The 22,139-nt window shown below is 48.3% G+C and overlaps 1 protein-coding gene across 2 annotated transcripts in view; it reads right to left on the bottom strand.

The window, feature by feature from the left end:
- Positions 1–22,139, bottom strand: part of Acan (aggrecan) — a 61,874-nt gene that overhangs the window by 32,130 nt on the left and 7,605 nt on the right. For both annotated transcript variants that reach the window (NM_001361500.1, NM_007424.3), the window contains exon 2: positions 706–782. In NM_001361500.1, coding sequence (NP_001348429.1) covers positions 706–775 — 70 coding nt within the window. In that variant the 5' untranslated portion in view covers positions 776–782. The remainder of the gene's footprint in view (positions 1–705; positions 783–22,139) is intronic.

Raw genomic sequence — 22,139 nt, 5'->3', positions numbered from 1 at the left:
CAAAAGCTGTGAATCAGGCCAGTATGTGAGTGAATAAAATACTGAGTGTCTTTCCATTTCACCACGGAAAGTTTTTTTTTCCATGACCCTGAAGTCCTGGAGTTTTGCATTGGCATACAGTGGGTTGTGGGGAGGGAGGGTGCCCAAGCCTCCTCTTGTCCCTGCCACCATGAGCAAGCCTTCTCTTATCCCCTCCCCTCCCACTGTTTGGGAGGTCTCACAGACTGTTCAGCCCTTGAGTTCCAGATCCCCACACTGTGTGCCAAGTCCTTCACATGTCCCTTAAGTCAGGGTTGGGGAGCTCACACCAGGGCTGTGCCCTCACTTCTAGAACGTTGAAACCAGTCTTTTCAACGTTGTTCCTCAGGTTCTCGTCTCCCCTTTGGTGGTCCCATCCATGCCCCCCTCTGGCTCCCCATGTCTTCTCTCTACCCCATTCACTGTGGAGTAGTTCTGCATGAGATTCCCCAAGGGTTCTGTGAAGGAGGCTGAGCAACTCTCCTTGCTGAGGGCATTCAGTGTGTGTGTGTGTGTGTGTGTGTGTGTGTGTGTGTGTGTGTGTGTGTGTTCCTACTACATCTAGAAAGGGCCAAGAAAAGGCCAAAAGAAGGGGCAGCAGGGACAGTATCCCAAAACGAACTTGTACCCTGTATTCGGAACCCAGTACCCACTGAATAAAGGAGTCATGCATAGAACTGTTCTCACCTGGAACTTCTTCTGAGATCACTGCAGCGATGACCCTCAGAGTCACAAAGACCAAGAGTAAAGTGGTCATAGTTCAGCTGGAAGAGATAGCAGACAGTTTAGGCACAGGATAGTTACGGAAGAGATGCCGTGATAAAATTCATGGCCAAAGCTCTGAAATCACATTGAACAGCAGGTGGGTTGCCATGATTTGGACAGTGTTTCCACTAAGGCTCCTTTCCTCAGAAACCGTCATCCTTTCTTAGATTAGTTCCAAGGTGGTTGGTACATTGGTTCTCCCATCTTCCAGTGGAGGCTCGTCCTAATGAATCCCAGTGATAGCTACTGATATGTGCCAGGTGGACCATAGATGCTCAGGTTTATACACTGTGAGGGGTTTTGCATAAACCCCAGAATCTGTAGACCTAGAGGGCCTCCCCTCTGCAGTGTGGGTGGGTCACAGCCAACCACCTGAAGGCTTTAACATAAAAAGGACCCTTTCTAGAGGGAGAGAGACTTCTCCCCTCATGGCTTTCCAACTGATTTTCTCCTCCCTTTTGGACTTGACCTGAAGCATCAGCTTTTTCTGGGGTTTGAACATGTGGAGTTTCAAACTGAAGATGTGTAGCCAGGTGCTCTGGCCTCTTTTTGAGTCTCTGCAACTCTGGGGACCCACAGCCTCCACTTGTATTGACTTTATTCTCTCCCTCTCCCCCCCCTCCCCCGCACACACACACAGAGTCATGCAAGGGCATATCTTCTGCTGAAATGAAATGATTGGTCAGTAGTGGAGCACACATGTGCAAACCAATCGACTGCATGCCAATCATATGAAAGTATGGGGAACATAATTATGTATATAGTACATGAGGCTTGGTAATGACAGATCTGTTGCAACCACCACTTAAAGCTCTCCCTTGAACAGTAGGGATCCCCAACTCCAGCCAGCAAGCATAACTGAATTTATCAAGCCATCATCTGGAGCAGTGGCCTTCAGCCAGCTGTATGTGGAAACAATCTGGACCTCATGGTACCACTGCCCTGGAGGGTACACAACCATGCCACTCACACACCTTCTGAGACCTGCACTGTGTGACACCATGCCCCACATGCAGCAGCAGCAGCAGCAGCAGCAGCAACAGCATTTACTTTTGGTCTAAGAATAATAAAGGAAGCCTTGGGGATGGGGCAGTGGTAGAGGACAGATGGGATCTGCAGCCACAGAGAGCATCCTTCATGGAGACAGCACCCTTCCCCCTGGCCTCCAGATCCCAGCCTCAGCTCTGTTGGAGTCCAACCGTCCAGCAGGTGTCGCTCTCTGTTTAGTCACCATAGGCTGGGCCAGCGCAGGGATCAGGGCGCAGCACCCGTAGGAGCATCAAGATTGTGGGGAGGGGAGACACTGACATTTCCATCCAGGGGTTCCTGGGGAGGAACAGTCTGGGCCCAGGACAAGGGGACCCTTTCCTGTCTCTGGAGCTTGGCATTTTTGACCATCAGTCCTCGACCCAGGCCTGAGAAATGAAAGGCCTGTCTGTGCGGCTGAGGGCATAGAGGCACATGACCCCTTGTGCTGTAGGAAGTCTGGAAAGTTCCACAGTTCTGAGAAATGGCCCCTTGCTTCTCCTTAGGGATTTTATGACTTAGATACTAACTTAAAAAAATAAATTTCTGGGGCCCCAGGTCTGGCACTTTGAGGAGACACAGAGTTGGAGAGGGGTTCTTGTTCAAGATCAGTGAACCAGTCAGGGCTAGGAAATGGTTTCCTGGAGGGTCAAGGAAGATCAGCCTGAGGTGTGTTTGCAGAGGGACCTTTACCCAAGACCCAGACACAAAGCTAGCCTGTTCCTCCCTCAGAACACCCTTCACTTGGAAGTCTTGTGTATGTTTCGGAGTTGTGTTTCTTCCCTCGCTCTCTGAACAAGCTGGACATTGTCTGGGATGCAATGGTGCTCTGTGGGGTTTGGGCTGGCTCTGTTTTTCTCCCTGGCTTAGACCAGGAAATGTGAAGGAATGAAAGGGAGGGGGCTGGTGCGGAGTAGGCAGCAAGACTAATTTTATTTCTTCTTCTTAAAAACTTTGGGATAGAATTATCGCAATAAATATGCTCTTGTGTTTGTGTGTGTTTTCTCAGTTGTAAAGAAAAATAGGGAGCAATTCCATTCTGTCTGGGTTCCAAGCCTCTCAGAGACTCAGTGAGGCTTTTATGTGAGGATACTGACTTTGCCAGCCCACGCTCACTCGTGGACAGAGAGACCTTTCTCAATGGGAAGGAAAGCGAGGCCGTGGGAAGGGATGGTACATGAAGGGTGTTGAGGATGGGGAGATGAGAGGAAGGCCTGAGATGGACAGCAGTGGGAGCTCAGAAGCACGGGGATGGCCCAGCAGAAAGCCTCAAGGATCCTTGTGTGCCAGGGATTGATCAATTGTTAGAAGCTTGACCAGGAAAAGCTGCAGGTTCCTGCTTTTCATATCTCTGTCTCTGTCTCTGTCTCTGTCTCTCTCTCTGTCTCTGTGTGTGTGTGTCTGTGTGTTTCTGTCTCTCTCTGTGATGTGTGACTGCATGCACGCATGTGCATGTGTGTCAGTCTGTCTTTGTGTGTATGTCTCTGTATGTATGTGCCTGTGTGTTTGTGTGCATACGTGTGAATATGGTCCATAGTTGGAGGCAGGGACTTCATCAGATCACATCATTGAAAGTGTAGCTCATTCTCTCATTCTGAATTCCTTTTTTAGCAGCTCTGTCAAGACTCAGACCCAGGTCCTGGCCCTGCCGGGTCACTTACTGCCTATTAACACAAGACCTGTTCTTGCTGTTTCACAGATGGAGTGAGATGTCTTGCCAGTCAGTTCTTCTCATCTGGGCTGGGCACTGTGCCTTTGGCACTGTACACACACAGGCTGTAGCATCAGCAGGGACCCACCAGTGCCACTCTCTCCCACCAGCCTGTGTGAAACACTTAGAACCCGTGAATTGGGGACGATGGAAATAGATGTGGGAGGGGAGGCTTCCTACCTGACAGGAGGATCAGGCCAGGTGACTTTTCATAAAGAAAAAACTGTTTTCATTCAAAAGCAACACCACTGCCCTTCCAAAAGCTAGAGAAACAGGAAACAGGGAAAAGGAAAAAGGAAGAGGAGGAGGAGGAAGAGGAGGAGGAGGAAGAGGAGGAGGAGGGGGAGGAAGAGGAGAAGGAGGAGGAGGGAAAGGGAGAGGAGGAGGGGGAGGAAGAGGAGGAGGAGGAGGGGAGGGAGAGGAGGAGGAGGAGAAGGAAGAGGAGGAGGAGGGGGAGGAAGAGGAGGAAGAGGAGGAAGAGGAGGAGGGGGAGGAAGAGGAGGGGGAGGAGGGGGAGGAAGAGGAGGGGGGGAGGAAGAGGAGGAGGAGGAAGAGGAGGAGGGGGAGGAAGAGGAGGAGGAGGAAGAGGAGGAGGAAGGAGAAGAAGAAGAGGAAGAAGAAGAAGAGGTAGAGGAAGAAGAAGAAGAAGAGTTCTCCTACATCCCAATCCAGTGTTTGTTTTTGTTTGTTTGTTTTTGTTTTGCTTCTGTTTTTTGTTTTGTAATTTGCCATCTTTTTGCAACCTATTTTCTGTTTCCACAGAATTCATCTGATGAAAGGACAGTTTTGTTCCTTCAGAAAAGAACACGATGGGGTTTTACAGTGTGACCTTCCTTTTGAATACCTGTGCTGGTAGCTTGGGCAGAGAGAACTTAGTCTGTTCCTGGATGGGACCAGAGGTTCCAGTCCCACATGCATCCCTTCTTTATCCAGCAGTCTGTTCCACTGCCATTGGCTCCTGTGATCTTCCTGTGGTGTCTACCATCCAATCCACATAAAGCCCAGGGCGCAAATTCAGGGACCTGTGTGCTCCCCACCCGCTCTTCTGTGCAGTCATTCTCAGTTCTGCACACTGAAGCTCCCAGGACTCTTTCCTCCTTGGAGCCACAGAAGGCCAGAGTTGGGATTGACCACTGTGAGCTTCAAATCCAATGCATTAAATTTACAGCTGAAGAAACCAAAGCCCAAAGAGGTTCAGGGTTTTGTTGAAGACCATGCAGCAGGTTAAAGGTGGACCTATAGCTAGAGTCCTATTCCAAGGATTGGTTCTTCCTATTTCTCAGACTTTGTGAGCTTCACAAAGTAGTGATCATGGCTAACTTACTCCCTGCTGTCTTCCAAATACTTACTGTAGTCACATACACACACACACACACACACACACACACACACACACACACACACACACGCACAGAGAGACAGACAGAGACAGACAGAGACAGAGAGACAGAGACACACACAGAAATAGATAGTTAGATAGATAGATAGATAGATAGATAGATAGATAGATAGATAGATAGATGGAGGGCAGGGCACTGGGCATCTTGGGAGTCATCTCCTTCAGCCCGAGGTCTTAGGGGTGGGGAGGTGGCACTGGAGGCTTGTGATGGTTCAGCATTCATGTGTGCAGAACCCCAGGAGATAGATCCTCACCTCCATTTTACATTTGTAGGTCTCAGCTAGAGCAATACAGCTTGCTCACGGTGCACATAGCTGAACTGGCACATCAGCATGGCATGTGACTTCAGGAAGGTCAGTCCAGGTCAGCTCAAAGGAGTAAAAACCAGGACCTCCCCTCCCAGGCGTCCCAGGGAAACCGAGGCAGTGCTACACTCAACTCAGACTGGCTTTCCACAGTCAGTATAAAGCATCTCTTTTCAACTCCACAGCCAGCAACTGTTACATCGCAAGTTTGCACTTGGGTGTTATTTGGGAGTGTCTATACTAGGGGAATCAGCAAACACCCATGAGGTGAAAACCTTTTTTTTTTCCTGAGAGTGGATTTGCCAGTTCACTGGAAATAACTTATGCTAAATATAAAAGAAATCTGGGAGAAAGACAAGAGGTGCTTCTCCTTTCTTAAGAACATGACTTTCTTAAAGCTTAGAAGCAACACTTACTTGGGGGTGTTAAGTAGTATGGGACCTGGACCTACACAAAACAGTCTGTAACATCTCCTCACTGAATGGATGAGTGGAGACTGGATTTGGCAGATTGGGGAGCCAGGAAGACTTGCACTGGACAGAGGTGTCCAGTGTCTTTAATGTAAGTCTTAGAGAAAGCAGCAAGGTTACTGATTCCTCAGCCACTGTCCTCTACCTAGCCACCTCTGTGGGCTAATCTCTAATGGAGCCTTTCCAGTTGCCACCCACCCATGGATGAAACCTACCCTGAGATCTGTGCGTGACCATGGTGGCATGTGTCATAGACACTGGAATTTCTAATCTTGCATGGGGAAGGGCCCTGTGAAAGAGGGGTCCCAACCTTAGTTTGTCCATTTCCTACGTATCTCAAACAGACAGTGTGGGATGGCGGGTGCAGCGGGACAGGAAGCAGATCTCAGCTCAGTTTTAACTCACTGTGGAACAAGACTATTTGCTGTCTTTGCATATGTAAGTTGAAGACGTCAAGTGCATGCTCATGCGTGCGCAAGCACACACACACACACACACACACACACACACACACACACACACACACACACTTGAAGTTTAAGTTATTTTCCTTGTATGCCCTTTCTATTCTTTCATACTTCCTTTTCTCTCCTTCCCTCACTTGCTCCCCCCTGCCCTCCTTCTCTTGCTTCTCTCCTCTTTGATCTTCTTAGTCCCAGTTTATTATGTGAGCTATTCTTACTGAAACATCCTACGTCTAACTCTACAGATCCATGATCCTGCTTTTTAGCTAATTAAGTGAGTCCTCTTGCAATGGCATTATCCTTGGGGTGGGGGCTACTGCAGATAAAGCACTCAAGGCCACAGTTTGGTCTCCCTAGAGAAGCTCTGGACTGAGAGGGGCTGGTGAATGGGAAGAGGGGCTTTGCCTCCTTCAGAATAACTTACAGTTTATGGGTCAGGCAAACCTGGAATTAGAGATAGAATGAGGGGTGCTGAACCTTAATCTGGACCATGATCAAAATGGACTTTAAACATCCAATTTGTTTTTCTTTTTTTTTGAGACAGGATCTCATGTAGCACAGGCTGGCTCAGGTCGTACCATGTAGTTGAATATAACCTTAAACTTCTGATGCTCCTGCCTCTAACTCCTAAGTGTTGGATTTACAAGTTTGCACCACCATGCTCAGTTTCTCCAGGACTGGAGACGGAATCCCGGGCTTTGTGTATTCTAGGCAAGCGCTCTACTAGCTGAGCTACATCCCCATCTGAACCTCTAATTTTCCATTTTGGAGATGGGAAACTCTTGGCCCTGGAATTCTCTGAGGTTCTAAATGTGAACTTCACGCAGCCTAAGAAGCTTTTGACATCTAGGGACAGAGTAGACTTCATGTCCCCCTTTAATGGACTCCTTCTTGGTTAGGGGCCTCCTCGAGCTGGCCTGCTCTGTTTTCACCAGCCAGGACTATAGACAAAGCCCATTCTCCGGGAGAATTTCACACATGCAGAAAGATTCTGGTTACCCGTGTGTGTAGTCAAGAAGGGGAGGAGAATCGGGCAGTGAGGGCATGAGGGTCCTGCTGTGTCTATCGAATGTAGGGCAGGTAATGGGTAAGGATGAGGGCAAGAGCCAGACTCGGCGGTACCACTGGGGGCGGGGAGCAAGACATGGAGAAGTGACTCCTGGCTGGCTGCAGCTTTGGCTTTATGCAGATGTGGGCTTGGGCTTGTCTCCCTTTGTGCCCTGCTTGCCTCTGGTCTGGCCCCTTCCCCAGACTCCTTTCTACTACACAGTTCTGTCCGTGCACAGTATTCTCCCTTCAGCTTGAGTCTGACTAGACCTAGTCTGCCCGACCTAGTCTGCTTCTATCTTAAAGGCCCAGCACAAATGCCACCCCGAGAAGATGCTCTAAAGACCTCAATAAGAAACAGTCTTCTCTTGGCCATGCCTTTTCTTGTCTTTGTTGTGGTGCTGATGGTGGAACCTATGGCCTCCTATGGTCTGGCCAAGTGCTCCACACCCAGACCCAGCCTTGGCTCTCTTTCACATTTTATTTTGAGATAGAGTCTAGCTATGTTGCCTAGGATAGCCTTTGAACTCACTGTGTGGACTATCCAGGCCTTGAACTTGTAATCCCCTGCCTCAGTCTCCTGAGTACCTGGGATTACAGGCCTATACATGTAGGCTTGGCTGTTCTTTGCCTTTTCTGTGTGAAAACCAGTTTATGGATGAACACATCCTGGCAGGTGGCTTCTCTCACACGGATGCTCTACTCTATGAGATCAACTGTTTACAGGTATGAGGACAGTGATTCCAAGGGATGGCTCACAAGGGAGGATGCAGGGGTTTGGGGAGGCTGTACAGTTGCGAGAGTGTTGCACTGGAGTCAGACAGATCTTGTTAAGTCACAGCTGTGACACTTAAACAGGGACACTACAATTATTTAGTCTCCTTGTGGCTCTGCTTCCTACCTCTATAGTGCTGATAAGGCATCGATTGCCCAGGGCAGGACTGATGTGGGCATCTAATGAGAGAAACTGTGTGGCCTCCAGTGCAACGTCTCCTTAAATCTTAGACTCTCAGCTGACAGGATTCTCCCTGTGACAGATAGCCCTGCAGTGCATCCCCTATTGCTGCGTTTTACCCCACTGTACTAACTACGTACCGTGGGCCTTGAGCCTTGGGCTTCTGCATCTAGGAAGTTCTCGCCCAGTGTGTGGCACCTCGAGTGTGGTGCATGCCTGGTTTGAATTTAAGGGACACCTCCAAAGGCCTGGCCATTTACCCCTCAATGACAGCAGGGAATGGGAACACCCCTGCTCCTTGGCTCAGGTTTGTGACATTCATCCAGGCTGGGTATAGGATGTGGCTTCAAGTAAAACTGTAGGCCATATATTAGGAGCCAACTGCTGCCACCTCTGTCTCTAGGGCTTCCTTGGTTACAGAGGATGGTCAAATTTTCTCTATCTTCAAGGAATAAGGAGCAAGAATCAGCTTGCATGGTGGACTCATGAGCAGTTTAAAGAGCTTTAAAGAGCCTGCTGTGTGTCAGGAATTGTGTTCTTAGCTATACGAAGACTATAAGGCCACCTTCCAAGCCAGGCATGGTGGAACATGCCTGAAACCCCAGCATTTGGGAGATGGTGGTAAGAAGATCATGAGTTCAAGGTCATCCTTGGCTCCACGGTGAGATCTAGTCCAGCCTGGGCTCCATGAGACTCAGAAAATAAAACAAAACCCAAACAGACAAGGCACCTAGCAAAAGGTAAGCATTGTCACCCTCTGTAAATAGATGACATCTGATCAGAGAGGTGGATTAACTTGCCCAGGACAAAAGGACACACAGCACAGAGAAGCAGGTGGATATATTCCCAGTCAGCTTATACGACAGAGAGTTTGTCTCCAGGCTGGAGGATGCAGGGTTATGGGAGCCTGCTTCTGCTGTTGCCACTCCATGCCTGTAGACAGCAGCTGGCAAGCCAGATTCCCAGCTTGCTCTGGGACCTCAACTCATACACAGGGGTCTTGCTGGGCTCTGAGTTCTCTCTTTTCCTGCACTTAAGTGCAAATCAGAAATCCACTGTCAGACCACATCTATTATCCCAACATGGTAGCTTTTGCTTGCATCCACCAGGCTCATTGTACAAGAGCTAAAAGGTAGATGGCCACCATCCACACCAACAGAAGCTGAGCTGCACACAGGCAGGCCTTGCTGCTTTCTTCCTAGGGTTGTCAGGATGCTTGGAACAAAGAGTGTTTGCAAGGGAGACTTTGATGGTGGAGGGAGCACAACGGAAGGCTGGCAGGAGCAGACTCTAAATACTTGAGAAGATAACAATGACTTCTCTTGACTCCTTCCATCCCACAGATACACATCCCACTACTAATATCTCTTGAGTTGGCTACACTGTGATAAGGCATAGGATGGGCTTCGCCTTTCTGGGGTCCACTCTGAATCCAGGCTCCATACAATTTCCTAAACCAGGTTCTTCTCCAGTTTCCCAGGAGACAGTGGAGTATGGTGGGAGATGGATGCCTTTAGAACATAACATGGGTTCATACCTTGTCTCAAAACCTGCTACCTTTGTGATCCTGAGCAAGTTTCTTATTCTCACTGGCTGGAATTTCCATAGTTGGGAGGCAGGAGAATGACTTTCTGTAATAACCTGCTCTAAGATATCCTTTCATCCTTTCAAACTACCCTGAGTCTCTAGGACCCCTGGGTAATCAGATGCTGCTGGGAAGGGGACATGGACATTGGGAGAAAGGGAGTTGGTATGAAATGAGTCTCTTAAATGAGAGGTGCTGAGCATAGGCTAGATAGCATCCACCCAGAGAACTTGGCCTAGAGACTTCTGGGATAAGGATGAGTGTCCCCAGAACAAAGTGCAGTGTCTTCTCATGCAGCACATACTGTCCCCTGCTTCTACTTGGACCTCATGTTACACCTCTAGCCCATGTGCCCCTGACTCCAGCTACTTTCTAGCTGTGCATTCTGCAAACTGAATGTTGCTCTCTTTCTTCTTCCTGGTACACCCTTCCAGAACTTTCCATGGCTTTCCCCTTTTCAGTATTCAGTTTCAGTTCAGATATCCCCTTCGTTATATATTCCTGCCTTACCACATCTACCTGTTATATCCCATTTGTTCAATACATGTGGAGCACCCCAAAGCAGGCACATCCCATGTGGAGCCCCCTAATCTACAGTATCACATGTGGTGTGCCTCTAATCCGAAAAAATCCAAAAAGCTCCCGGACCCAAAACTGAGTAGCAACACAAATTCTCCACGTGTCAGACTATTCACCATGAAACTGTCCCACTCCCAGTGTCAGAATCACCTTCAGGCTATGTCTAAGGCAGAAATGAAACACGTGAATTTACTGTTTAGATTTATGACCCACTTTCTAGATACCTCGTTATGCATATACAAATATTCCACAAAAATCTGAGATCAGAAACTCTTTTAATCTTAAGCGAACTCCATCAGTACCATCACTTCAAATCATTGTCTTTTCTTTGTCTTTTAATTGTCTATTTCTCTTACTAGAATTATGTTTTATAAACCTTTGTCTGTTGTGCCGACTGTGTTACTCCTAGCATCTAGAACAACGTTTGGCATACTGGGAAAATTCAGTATTTGTTGAATGAATGAATGAATGACTCTTCTGGAGTCGTTCTGGGAATGGAAGTAATACTAAGCTCAAGGACAGTGGCTACTGTTGAGTGTCACCTGCATCCCTTACCCTGGGGAGCTTCAAAAGCCTCTAAGAGTGTAAGCAGGACAATCAAGAAACCTGGAACGTACATGTGGCCTGGGGACAATCCCTCTTACACCTCCCCTACTCAAAGAGGGCTAGGAGTCAGGCAGGGTGGGCCAGGGGTCTCAAAGCAGCATTGAGACCAGCGCTCTATCCTGACTAAGGCTGTCTTCCTGAGGAGTGGGATGCCACATCCAGGCACTGGGCAGGAGGACGACTTCTCGAGGTTTGGGCACCGGAGAATTGGCTATAGCTGTTTATGACTCCCTAGTGAATGACTGGAGGAAAGTGGGCACAGACTTAATCTGTCAGCTCCTCCCCTCTGTTCTCACCCTCCCTGCGCCCACTTTCAGAGCCTGAGGAATTTCCTGTTGAATTAAAGGAGCTCTGGGCACAGTTCTGGCTCCTGGCTTACCCACCCAGGGCCACTCAGCTCTACCCTGTTCTGTCTGTGGAAAGGGCCTCAGTACTTGGGACCTGACCTGCCTCTTCCTGTCTCAGCCTTCCACTCCAGCCTGGGGAACTCGGATGTTTTTGCTGCATTAATTTCAGACTTTGTGTAAATAGGAGACTTGGGTCTTTGCGAAGGAGTGTCTTTTAGTCTATACTTTCCGTCTGGAACTAGCTCCTTTCCCAGAGCAGGGACCTTGGGCCAAGAACTCAACTCCTGCTACTCAGTGCTCATTGCCAACCTGGCCAGACTAGGAAATGTTGGGGGAGGGGCTGGGACCCAGAGTGACAACACTCTTGATGACCTTCTTCGGTGGCAGTTGGGCCTACAGTTCCAAAATGATGTTTGATAAAGATTAATAAAAGCTGAGGGTCTTGATAGAAATACTTGCTTGAAGGAAGCTGCTATCAGATGTCAGCCAGGCTCCCGGGAAAAGCAGAGCCCACGTGTCTGGGATGTAGCTAAAGAAAAATTAGGGCCAATCAAACCAGTTTCTTCAGCTTTTGGGACAGATGTGCAGAATAATGTTTAGTTTAGGGATCCAGTGGAAGGTAGGGGGCTTATGTGGAATTAAACCTCATTCCATGGACCCTAATTTACACCTCTGATTTCAGATGCTGGGAAAGACTTCACATGGAGCATCTACCAAGCTCCTTTTGGGTCATATCTCCCTTTGGGGACTGATGGGAGTCATGGACAAACTTATAGAATATAGTCTTGTGCTTGTGTGATTTTGTGTAGCTGATCAGGGTGACCCTGTTGAGAATTGGCCCCATCTAAGACAAAGTTTAGTTCTTGCTCCCGGCTCCTAGATCCCAGGAGGTGAGCTCTGAGCCCTTAGAATGCTCTGCCTGATAAGAGAAGTTGTTTACCTGGGGGCCTTGGGCCAGGCTGGGCAGTCTATATTCACTATAGGGATTTGTGCTGGAGATTTTGTGCCATGAGCTATCAACTGGACTTCTGGAGGGACTGGAGACAGATGTAAGCCACTTCTACCTGACCAACCAATCCCACCAAAAGTTCTGGACTCCTCCCTGGTGCACCAGTTGCATCGTATCCCACCTAGGACAGGTCGATGGTGGACAGTGGACAGTGGACAGGACTGCTATGTCTCATGATGGTCCTGCAGCGAGGCTGCTTTGTGTTCTTGGCAGAGCCTGCTTTCTGGTCCTCATGTGTCAGGGATAGCTGCCTTTCATTCAGAATGTGCCAAGCCTTTCTTGGGTTTCTTTGCTCCCCACCCCCCTTTCTCTTTTCTTTACCAGCTATCCACAATGTGCAAGCTTCTGGTACAGGGGTCAACAGCTCTGCATACACATCCGTAGGAGAGTGCAAGTTAAGAAACTACACTGGCGCCGGGCATGGTGGCGAACGCCTTTAATCCCAGCACTTGGGAGGCAGAGGCAAGCGGATTTCTGAGTTCGAAGCCAGCCTGGTCTACAAAGTGAGTTCCAGGACAGCCAGGGCTATACTATACAGAGAAACCCTGTCTCGAAAAACCAAAAAAAAAAAAAACAAAAAAAAAAAAACTACACTGGCTGGGACCCTGAAGAGCCTTCCTGGAGCGTTTAATGGCATTGGTGGAGGGAAGACTCAGTGTTTTAGGGGACGGCCCAGTCCCAGGTGTGGGCAGGGAGGATACCACAGCCAGGTATAGGATTCCATCTTTGCCACTCCGTCTTCTCCTATATGAAGTTCCCAAAGAATTGCTCTCATGATCCGGTTCACCATTGTCCTTAGTCACAGCAGGAGCATACGCTACCCAGAGCATCTGTTTGCCCCAGCAAGGGATACTTCATGGAGAACAGTGACTGGATCCTATCCTTGGCCATTCCTCTCCAAGTCACAGCCCCACCTCTGCCCTCAGAGTGTTCCTACATGGAAGCTGGGCCCCATGTTTGGTTAAAATACTCACACTATAAAATGAGTTATACCAACCCCTTTAAGGACACACGTTAACAGCCTCAAGTAGCCGTCCTATTGAGTCCCCACTAGCTTTCTCCATCACCTGGACCGTTATCCTCTTGCAGAGCTGAAAGTCTGTATTGATTAAATGACCAGCCCACATTTCTTCCTCCTCCCGGCTCCTGGCAGCCACCCTTTACAATGGCGCTTGAATAGAAATTAGTCTCGAGAGAGGCTCACTGTCATAAGTTCTATTTTGGAATCAAGGGGACAGAGAGAGGTGTGGAGAGGTGATTAATCTGACATCCCACAGCCGAGGAGGAGCAGCAGAGTCAGAGTATAAATCAGATGGCTCTGATTTCACAGAGAGATGAAGTACGCTGACCAGCTAGCTCCCTGCTTCCCACATGTGCAAGGAGGTTACTGATGAAGATGCTGCTGAATAGGAGTCATTAAAGGGCCTCTGACCACGTGTCACCCTGGATTTGCTTGTCTGCTTATTTATTTATTTCTATTTGTGTGAACACGAATGCGTGTAGTTGCCACAGTGTGAATGTGGAGGTCAGAGAAAAACTTGCAAATATCAGTTCTCTCTTTGACCATGTGAGCCCCAGGGACTGAAGTCAGATTGTCAGGTTTGGTGGCAATTGATTTTATCAGCTGAGCCAGCTCATAGACTCCCCCCGCCCCCAATTTGTTTAAAGGCAGAGGAGACTGGAGAGATGGCTCAGTACTTAAGAGCAAAGGCTCTTCTTCCAGAGGATCTAGGTTTGATTCCCAGCAACAATACTGTGGCTCACAGCCATTTTCAGTTTTAGGGGGTCTGATACCTTCTTCTGGCCTTCACAGGCATCAGGCACACACATGGTGGGCAGACAGACACGCAGGCAAAACACTCAAACACATAGAATTAAAATAAGAATTGAAAACAAAACAATGGATTAAAGAGCTGAGTCTGCCCAGGGGCAGAATATTCTAACCACATGTGTCCATTTTTAATACCGCCAAAGGGGGTGGGGTGGAGAACCCCAGGGTGAGAGACACATTGAGTTCCTGCTACAGTGTTTTCAGGTTGCTCTGTTTTAAAGTTGGAGGACCAAGACACCTTTGGATGGAGAGTGGGTGGGGCCTGTGCTCTTAAAGGGGTGGAGCTAACCAGAGTCTCTCACAGAATCAGGGCTTGAAGAGGAGCAGAGAGCAAAGAGCCACAAGCACACCCAAGCTGCCTCCTCCTTGAGTCTCCCCTGTCCAGCTATCTCCAGCATAGCCCCGTCCTCTGCCTGGCCTGCTTAGGCGCGTGACTATCCTCAGAGAGGCTGTCAGGACTATAGCGTCCAAGAACCTGTCAGCAGGATGTCAGGTTTGCTGCTCCTCTCTTGGCTGCTGTGGCCTCTTCTCAAACCCTGTTTCATCCCTGAGGTTGAGCTCAGAGACAAAGCTGACTCTCCCTCTCCTCTCCTCTCTTCTCCTCTCCTCTCCTCTCCTCTCCTCTCCTCTCCTCTCCTCTCCTCTCCTCTCCTCTCCTCTCCTCTCCTCTCCTCTCCTCTCCTCTCCTCTCCTTCCCCCCCCTCCCCTCCCCTCCCCTCCCCTCCCTTTCCTTTTAAGATAGGGACTCAGTTAACTCAAATTGGCCTAGGCCTTAATCTGTAGCTAAGAATGGCCTTGAGCTTCCGATTTCCTGTCTCTGCCTTCCAAGTGCTGGGAACTCTGGTGTGAACCTTCACACCTGGCCTATGTGGGGCTGGGGATGGAACCCAGGGCTTTTTGAATGCTAGACAAGCACTTCTCCAGCTGAACTATATCCCTAGCATTCTTAGCTCTCCTTTTTAAAAATGACCCCTCAGAATTGTGTTAAAATACATGTATTATGAAATGACTTATTTTGTGTCCCCTTTAAGGACACAAGTTAATAGCCTCAAGTAGCCGTCCTGTTGAGTTCCCACTGGCTCCATCCATCTCCTGGACCGTTATCCTCTCGCAGAGCTGAAAGTCTGTATTGATTAAACAACCAGCCCACATTTCTCCCTCCTCCCGGCTCCTGGCAGGCATCCTTTACTTTCTGTCTCTGTGAATTTGGCTCCTACCTCTCCTCCTGCAGAGAAACATTGATAGCTCCCCCAACACAGTTTCGAGATCTTCTCCCATCCTATCTCAATTGGACAACTGTCACGTCTTTCTGGAGTCCTTTATATATCCAAGGGGGATACCTCTCCCCCACCAACGGGGCCTTCTCAGGTGTTATACTGCCAGCAGCATCCATAGCAAAAGACATTGCACACATTTCACAGAGGGGCTGTTTCTTTGTCAACATTAATTTTAAAGCACCACAGAAAGTAGAAAGGAGGTTGATCAAAATTTTTCCCTCAGAAATCTGCCAGGCATGTTTCCTATTGGGTACCACCATGCTGTCTGTCAGTGAGTCCATCATGACACATTTTTCTTCCATTGCTATGCCAGGCTATCCATTCTTTATCTAAGCACCATATGAATTAGTTGATTTATTTTAAGAGTCATGTAGTATTTATCATTCAATACTGGAAGCTCACAGGAGAACCAGGGAGCCAGGGCCTATTCAAAGTAGCAAGTTCGGGTCTCTGGCTTCCAGGGACACTTATCCGGGGAGAAGCTGAACCCTGCAGAACTCAATGACACCAAACTGAACTTCAGCTGCGCCTTGGGTCCATTTGAACTGAGCAGCTGTGATCTTTTTTTCTTGGTGGAAAAATTCACTGGCCATTGCAGCAGCAGAAGCAGCAGCAGCAGCACTTGGGCAAAGAGCTAGAAATCCCGCACTGTGCTGACTCGGAGAATTCCCTGCGGACGGTCTCTCACCCACACCACAGGCTCCTTAAGGACAAGGAAAACTCCCTATTCCTCTCAAATGTGTCCTCCACTGTGACCAGAAAGAAGTTTGGTATAGAAAAATACTCAAGTATAGAAACTGGCATGAAGACATGTTCATGTTTGTATGTTAACCACAAGAACTAAGCTGTACAATAATATGTAGGCTATAACCTCATTTTATTCTCATGCATATTTTAAAGAAACGGACAGAAATGTGACATTGGTTATCTTTGGGGTGGAAAGTTTAGAATGAATATATGTATTTGTGTATGTGTATATGTATATGTACATATGTGTTTGTATATATGTATGTATGTATGTATGTATGTATGTATATATGTATGCATATATGTATATATTTTCATTCTGTGTTTATCTTCCCCAGACTTTCTACATGGTTCTTTACTAGTTTTGACAGGGAAAAGACTTTCTAAAAATTTAAAAAATTTGCATCCAATGTAATCACAGGAGGAAATCAATCCTAGCCCTGAGGGCAATTAGGAGAACTGGAGTTTGTGTGTCAAAACCAATGGACTTTTCAGTGAGCAAGGCGGCAGCCAGCTGGGGATGGTAGGGGAAGGAGTGTCTTGATGGGTAAGGAAGCGTGTTCTCTATGGCTTAAAACTCAATCTAGCTCAGTGGGGAAAGTGGTTGTTTCGCAAGAATGATGACCTGAGTTCAAGCCCCAAACCCACCTAAAAAAGCCAGGTATGGTGGTGCATACTTGCAATCCCAGTGCTGGTAGAGGGCGGGGTGGGATACAGGTACACTCCTGGGGCTCACTGGCCAGCCAGTATAGCCAAACCTATGAGCCCCAGGCCTTTCAGGGATGAGAGACCCTGCTCAAATAACAAGTTGGCTGGCAACTGAAGAATGGTACTTATTGTTGACCTCTGGAATCCAGATTCTCTCTCTCTCTCTCTCTCTCTCTCTCTCTCACACACACACACACACACACACAGACACACACACACACCCCTTCTTGGAATCTGCTGGAAAGTAGAACTCTTTTATCAGAGTCCAGCAGATTCTGGGTCAAAGGACTTCCTAGCTTATAGAAGGGACTTTGACTCTGTCCCACATGAATATGAAGTTCTTAGCCACATAGTAGGGCTTCCCAAATGCCCTGAACTGATGTGACCCAGGATGGGGGTAACCCCCTGCTTCTTTCTGTTGTGTGAGAACCAGCCTAAGACTGAAAAATTCATCTCTCTTGAGTGGAATGCTGAATAGTCATGAGCTTTGGGGGTCAGTTGGTCAAGAGTTCACATCCTGATCCCATTGCCTACCAGCTCTGCCTCAGGATCATCATCTGGAAAATGGGACAATTAGCCTTACACTTCCAGTTTCCCCTGCTTGGGTGGTAATATGCACATGGGGATAATAGTTCAGAACATACGAAGGTATTTCTGTCCTTGCTCAATCTTCTGTTAGCATTAAAGTATGGGATCTGCCTCCCCACAAAGAGTTTCCTCTAACTCTCTGGGCTTAAAGGTCTAAATCATAGCAGTAAGCCAATCCAGTGTTTTGCGTACTGACTGGTGCCTTCCCACCAAACAGGTGTATTAAAATCCTCTTCCTTGGTAACTATGAATGTGAGCTAATTAGAAAATTAAAGACGTAATTAAGTTCAGATGAGGACACTGGGATGCAGCCTTAATGCAATATGACTGATGTTCTTAGAAGAGGGGGAGAGCCAGACACTGGAGTGGCACTAGGTGAGACACTGGCACCAAAGCCTGGAGCAGGGATACAAGGAGGCATGTCATGGGCCCCTGAGCTCCGAAGAGCACTGCAGGGTTTTCCCGAGGGAGCACATCTATCCTTGACTTTGACTTTGACTTAGGCCATCTAGTTCTCAGAACTATGAGATGATAAAGTTTTGTCATTTAAATTGTCAAACGTTGTGGCATGCTGTTATGCAACTCTAGGGAATGAACAGGAGGGACAACTTTCGATCACACTCCTGGGACTGATTTAACCCTTGCTGCACGAGGGGAGACTCCCCTCTCATTTGGCAGTTGAGCTTAGAATCTCTTAGATTGGGGATTATGTTGTTTCTTACATTTTACTTAGTCTCTCTATAGGCTTTCTTTTCTTAGTAGAGGCAAAACTTTCTGGTCTTGGGACTGTTCTTGGTGCTCTTCCTGGAACTTATGCCAATCCTGCTCTGAGAATCCAGGCTTTGGGACTTTCTTAGGTGGGTTTCCTAACTCTCAGGCTTTTATGGAACTTTCCAATTCCTGTGGCTCTCTATAGAAACAGAGAGGAAGAAACTCCAGATCCTATAGGGAAAACTCAAGAAGCAAAAGCCCTGGTTTCCTTAAGGTTTCTGTCTTATCTGGGTTCAGAGTCTCCTCTGTCCCTGGGGTTCACATAAGGCATGGAGTTGGTTAGAGGCAGAGCTATGCTCAGCTGCCTCAAGCTTAATAAAAGTCACCAACTGCTCTCCTGGGATATTTAGAATCCTCTAATACCCTGTCGCTGAAGAAGAGAATGGAGAAAACCAAGGAGTGATCTGGAGGCCGGAGGCAACTCCAGAAGGACACCAATCCCTTGCTACTCATTTTTCCCGTCTCGATGGCACAGCCATGCTGACCACAACGACAACACCTGCACAGGGGTTCCCGATAGCTTATCTTTTGCAGCATCAGCAGCACATTCCTAAGAGGACGGCTGAAGGGATGAAGGATCATCAGGGATGAGGGTGAAGGCTGTAAAAATTGTCCGCTGGACCATTCCAGGTGCTACGTCCTCACAAACTGCAGAGGAATCCTCTGGAGCCACCAGATGTAGGGAGCCTGGTTACAAAACCTGCTGTAGTTACTGGCCTTGGAAGGAGCTAGACTGTTTCTCCATTTACATTGTTCCTAGTTAGCTCTGGGTTGGTAGAATGCAAATAGAGCTTCTTTTCTTATTCTAAGATGGCGAAGCATCAGTCTTAAGAGCCTGAGTGGGCTGGAAAGCAGTTTCAGCTTGGACCACTGAAGACAACCTTGCTCTGAGATGCTAGGCATGAAGCTGGGCTCTTCAGGATTAACAGCAGCTAGTGCTTGGAGAACATCTGCTCTGTGTAGAGCACCATCGCTTAGCTGTATCACCTCATTTTACCCTACTACCCAACCTTGGGGGGCGGGGCAACTGATTGTACCCATTTCATAGATAATGTGGTGGATGGAATAAAAATGCCCCCCATAGGCCCATAGTGGGTGGCACTATTAGGAAGTGTGGCTTGTTGAAGTAGGTGTGGCTTTGTTGGAGGAGGTGTGTCACTGGGAGTGGGCTTTGAGGTCTCAGAAGCTCAAGGCTGGACCAATGTCTCTGTTACTTCCTGCCACCTGCAGATCCAGAACTCTCGGCTATCTCTCTAGCACCATGTCTGCCTGCATGCTGCCATGCTTCCTGCCAGCCCCAATGGAATGTTTTTCTTTATAGGAGTTGCTGTGGTCATGGTATCTCTTCACAGCAGCAAAGCCCCAAGCAAGACAGACAAGGAGCTGTGGGTATGGTGTGATGAGTCACACCACTGGTAGGGGCTATGCTGTGCTTGAGACCCCTCTGACCATCCATGTTTGGATGACAATGGCCTTGAGGATTCTTTTGTAAACTCATTAGGAAGGGAGTTGCTAACAGAACTAGAGTCTATCTCAACTGGAAGATGACAAGATGGCGCTGGGGTTCCATGAGCCCTCCAGGTAAGACTTGGAGATAGATAAAGATGAAGCTGGAGGTGGTGTTGGGGCATGCCTCAGTAAAGACATGAAAAGCAAATCTCTTTGACATCTATGGAATCATCAGTGCTGAACTTGGAGGGGCTGGGGAACCATGTCCCATCTCTTCCTAGTCTCAGAACCCAGCCTGCTTCCTCTCTGCTATGTCCACACGACACAGGGATCCTGAACTCACAAGACTGAAAACACTACCAGAGGAAAGACGGTCCACGGCATGTGTGGGTTGCCTGAGCCACAGAGGTGGTGACAATGTAGAAGAACAAATTATCCCTTAGAACAGCTGGTCCCCTTGTTGCTGAGTCTGTAGGAGCTGCTATGGAGATCTGGGAAGAAGACTGCTGGAGTATGGAGGTGACCCTTCCTTTTATTTGGGTCACTGGTGCCCTCCACTGATGGCAGAACATGCACAGGTAACTGTGCAGAGTCCCTGAGCTGTAGTTGGTCTGGGGAAACATTCTTTTCTGGGTTCAAGTTTTCTCATCTATTACAAGAATAGAATGCATCTTATTGGTGGGTTCCAAAAGACAGAAAACTGGGGTGGTCCTGATAGAGTCTGACAGAGGGATCTGCCAAATTATTGACTCAATCCTTCTCCATGCACCTCTGTGACTCATGTGGGGCTATCATAGGCCTCCCCCACCGCAGATTCCCTGGAGCACAGTTTAAAGAGCACTGGGTTGCGGCCATTTGTACCTCATATGTCAGGGGTATGGATGGGGACAAAGTCATCAGAGAAACTTGCTGAGAGTGATCAACTACAAAAGCCACATCAAAAAAGCAGCCAGGGTACGTGAACAGGAATATTTGTGTTCTTTCAACGGGGTGGACAAAAGGAAAGCAACCTGTGTACCTGAATAACCAAGTGGGCAGGGCGTGTCGGCTGCATAACAGAAAGGTCAAAGCCCTGAAGACAGAGGTGGGAGCACGGGGGTGGGGGTGGAGAGGAACTGAGCCTTGGGGAAACTCAACCTAGGAGGCATGTCTCTACATCAGCTCCCTACGGCCCATGGACTGCAGAAGAAGATTTGGTCTGATCCCATTCATGGTGGTTTGAATATGCTTGGCCCATAGCATGTGGCACTCTTAGGAGGTGTGGCCTTGTTGGAGGAAGTGTATCACTGTGTGGGCTGGCTTTGAGGTCTCCTAGTGCTCAAGCTCCACCCAGTGAGGAAGAGAGCCTCCTCCTGGCTACCTTTGGATCAAGATGTAGAACTCTCAGCTCCTCCAGCGCCATGTCTGCCTGTACACTGCCATGCTTCCTGCCATGATGATAATGGACTGAACCTCTGAAACTATAAGCCACCCTCAATTTAAATGTTTTCCTTCATAAGAGTTGCCTTGGCCATGGTGTCTCTTCACAGCAATAGAACTCTAAGACAGAATGCATGTCAGGGCCACTCTCGGGTCTTTTGGGAGCTTCTGCAATGCAGTGCTTTGAGAAGGGGCGGTATAGATGGCCGTGCCATTTGATTGCTGCATAATTCTAAAGGTAGACCATTCCACATAGGATTTTTAGTGAATCAGTTATCCTTTCTCAATCATTACACATTGCTAGATGTCAGAGGAATATCTTCCTAGTTTGGCTTCTGGTAGACCAGGAGCCCCTAAGAAACTGAGATAGTAGGTGGAACTCCCAAGAGGAGAACAGTGAGCTCAGGGAAGGTCCACCAATCTTAGGCCATAACCCAGTGCCAAGCTGTTCCTTGGTAATAGCCCTCCCCATCCTCATATTCCCACTTTGAGTCGACACCCTCATCCTCCAGGAATGGAGGTGAAACCCACAAAAAAAAGCAGCCAGGTCCTACAGGCATAGAGGACTCTCTCTGCTAAGATATCAAAACTCGATACAGAAGTCAATGTGGGTTGTTTTGGAGGAACCAAGTGAGCATCCCAGGGTGAGGCTACTGGGGAGGATACGAATGCCTTGAGAGATACCATGGCAGCTCCAGGCTGTGGGCCTGATGAGGGTGGTGTTATGCATGGGGTGATAGAGGCCAGTGCTGACAGGACAGCTCCTTACTGGACTCCAGAGACACTGCTCACCTCCCCGGGGTGCTATTCACAGACACATGGCCTCTGGTAACACCTAAGAGGGAGATGGAGCACACAGGGTTCTGCCTCAGTTAGGAGGCTTGGAGGGAGTTCAATCCCATAGCAGGACTGGCCTGAGGCTCCCACAGGAACGACAAACAATCTCCCTTGGGTCCAGTGAGCAACGGCAGCAGCAAAAGAGCCAAAGTTCTGTATAGTTACGAAGACCTTTAAACAGAAGGTGGCTGATGTGAAAATGAGGCGGGACCCAGCCCACGGGAGG

Source organism: Mus musculus, chromosome 7 (assembly GCF_000001635.26).
Source record: "Mus musculus strain C57BL/6J chromosome 7, GRCm38.p6 C57BL/6J".
NCBI classification, from domain to species: domain Eukaryota; kingdom Metazoa; phylum Chordata; class Mammalia; order Rodentia; family Muridae; genus Mus; species Mus musculus.
The sequence above is the reverse complement of the archived record's forward strand: the minus strand, read 5'-3'. Positions and strand labels throughout refer to the sequence as shown.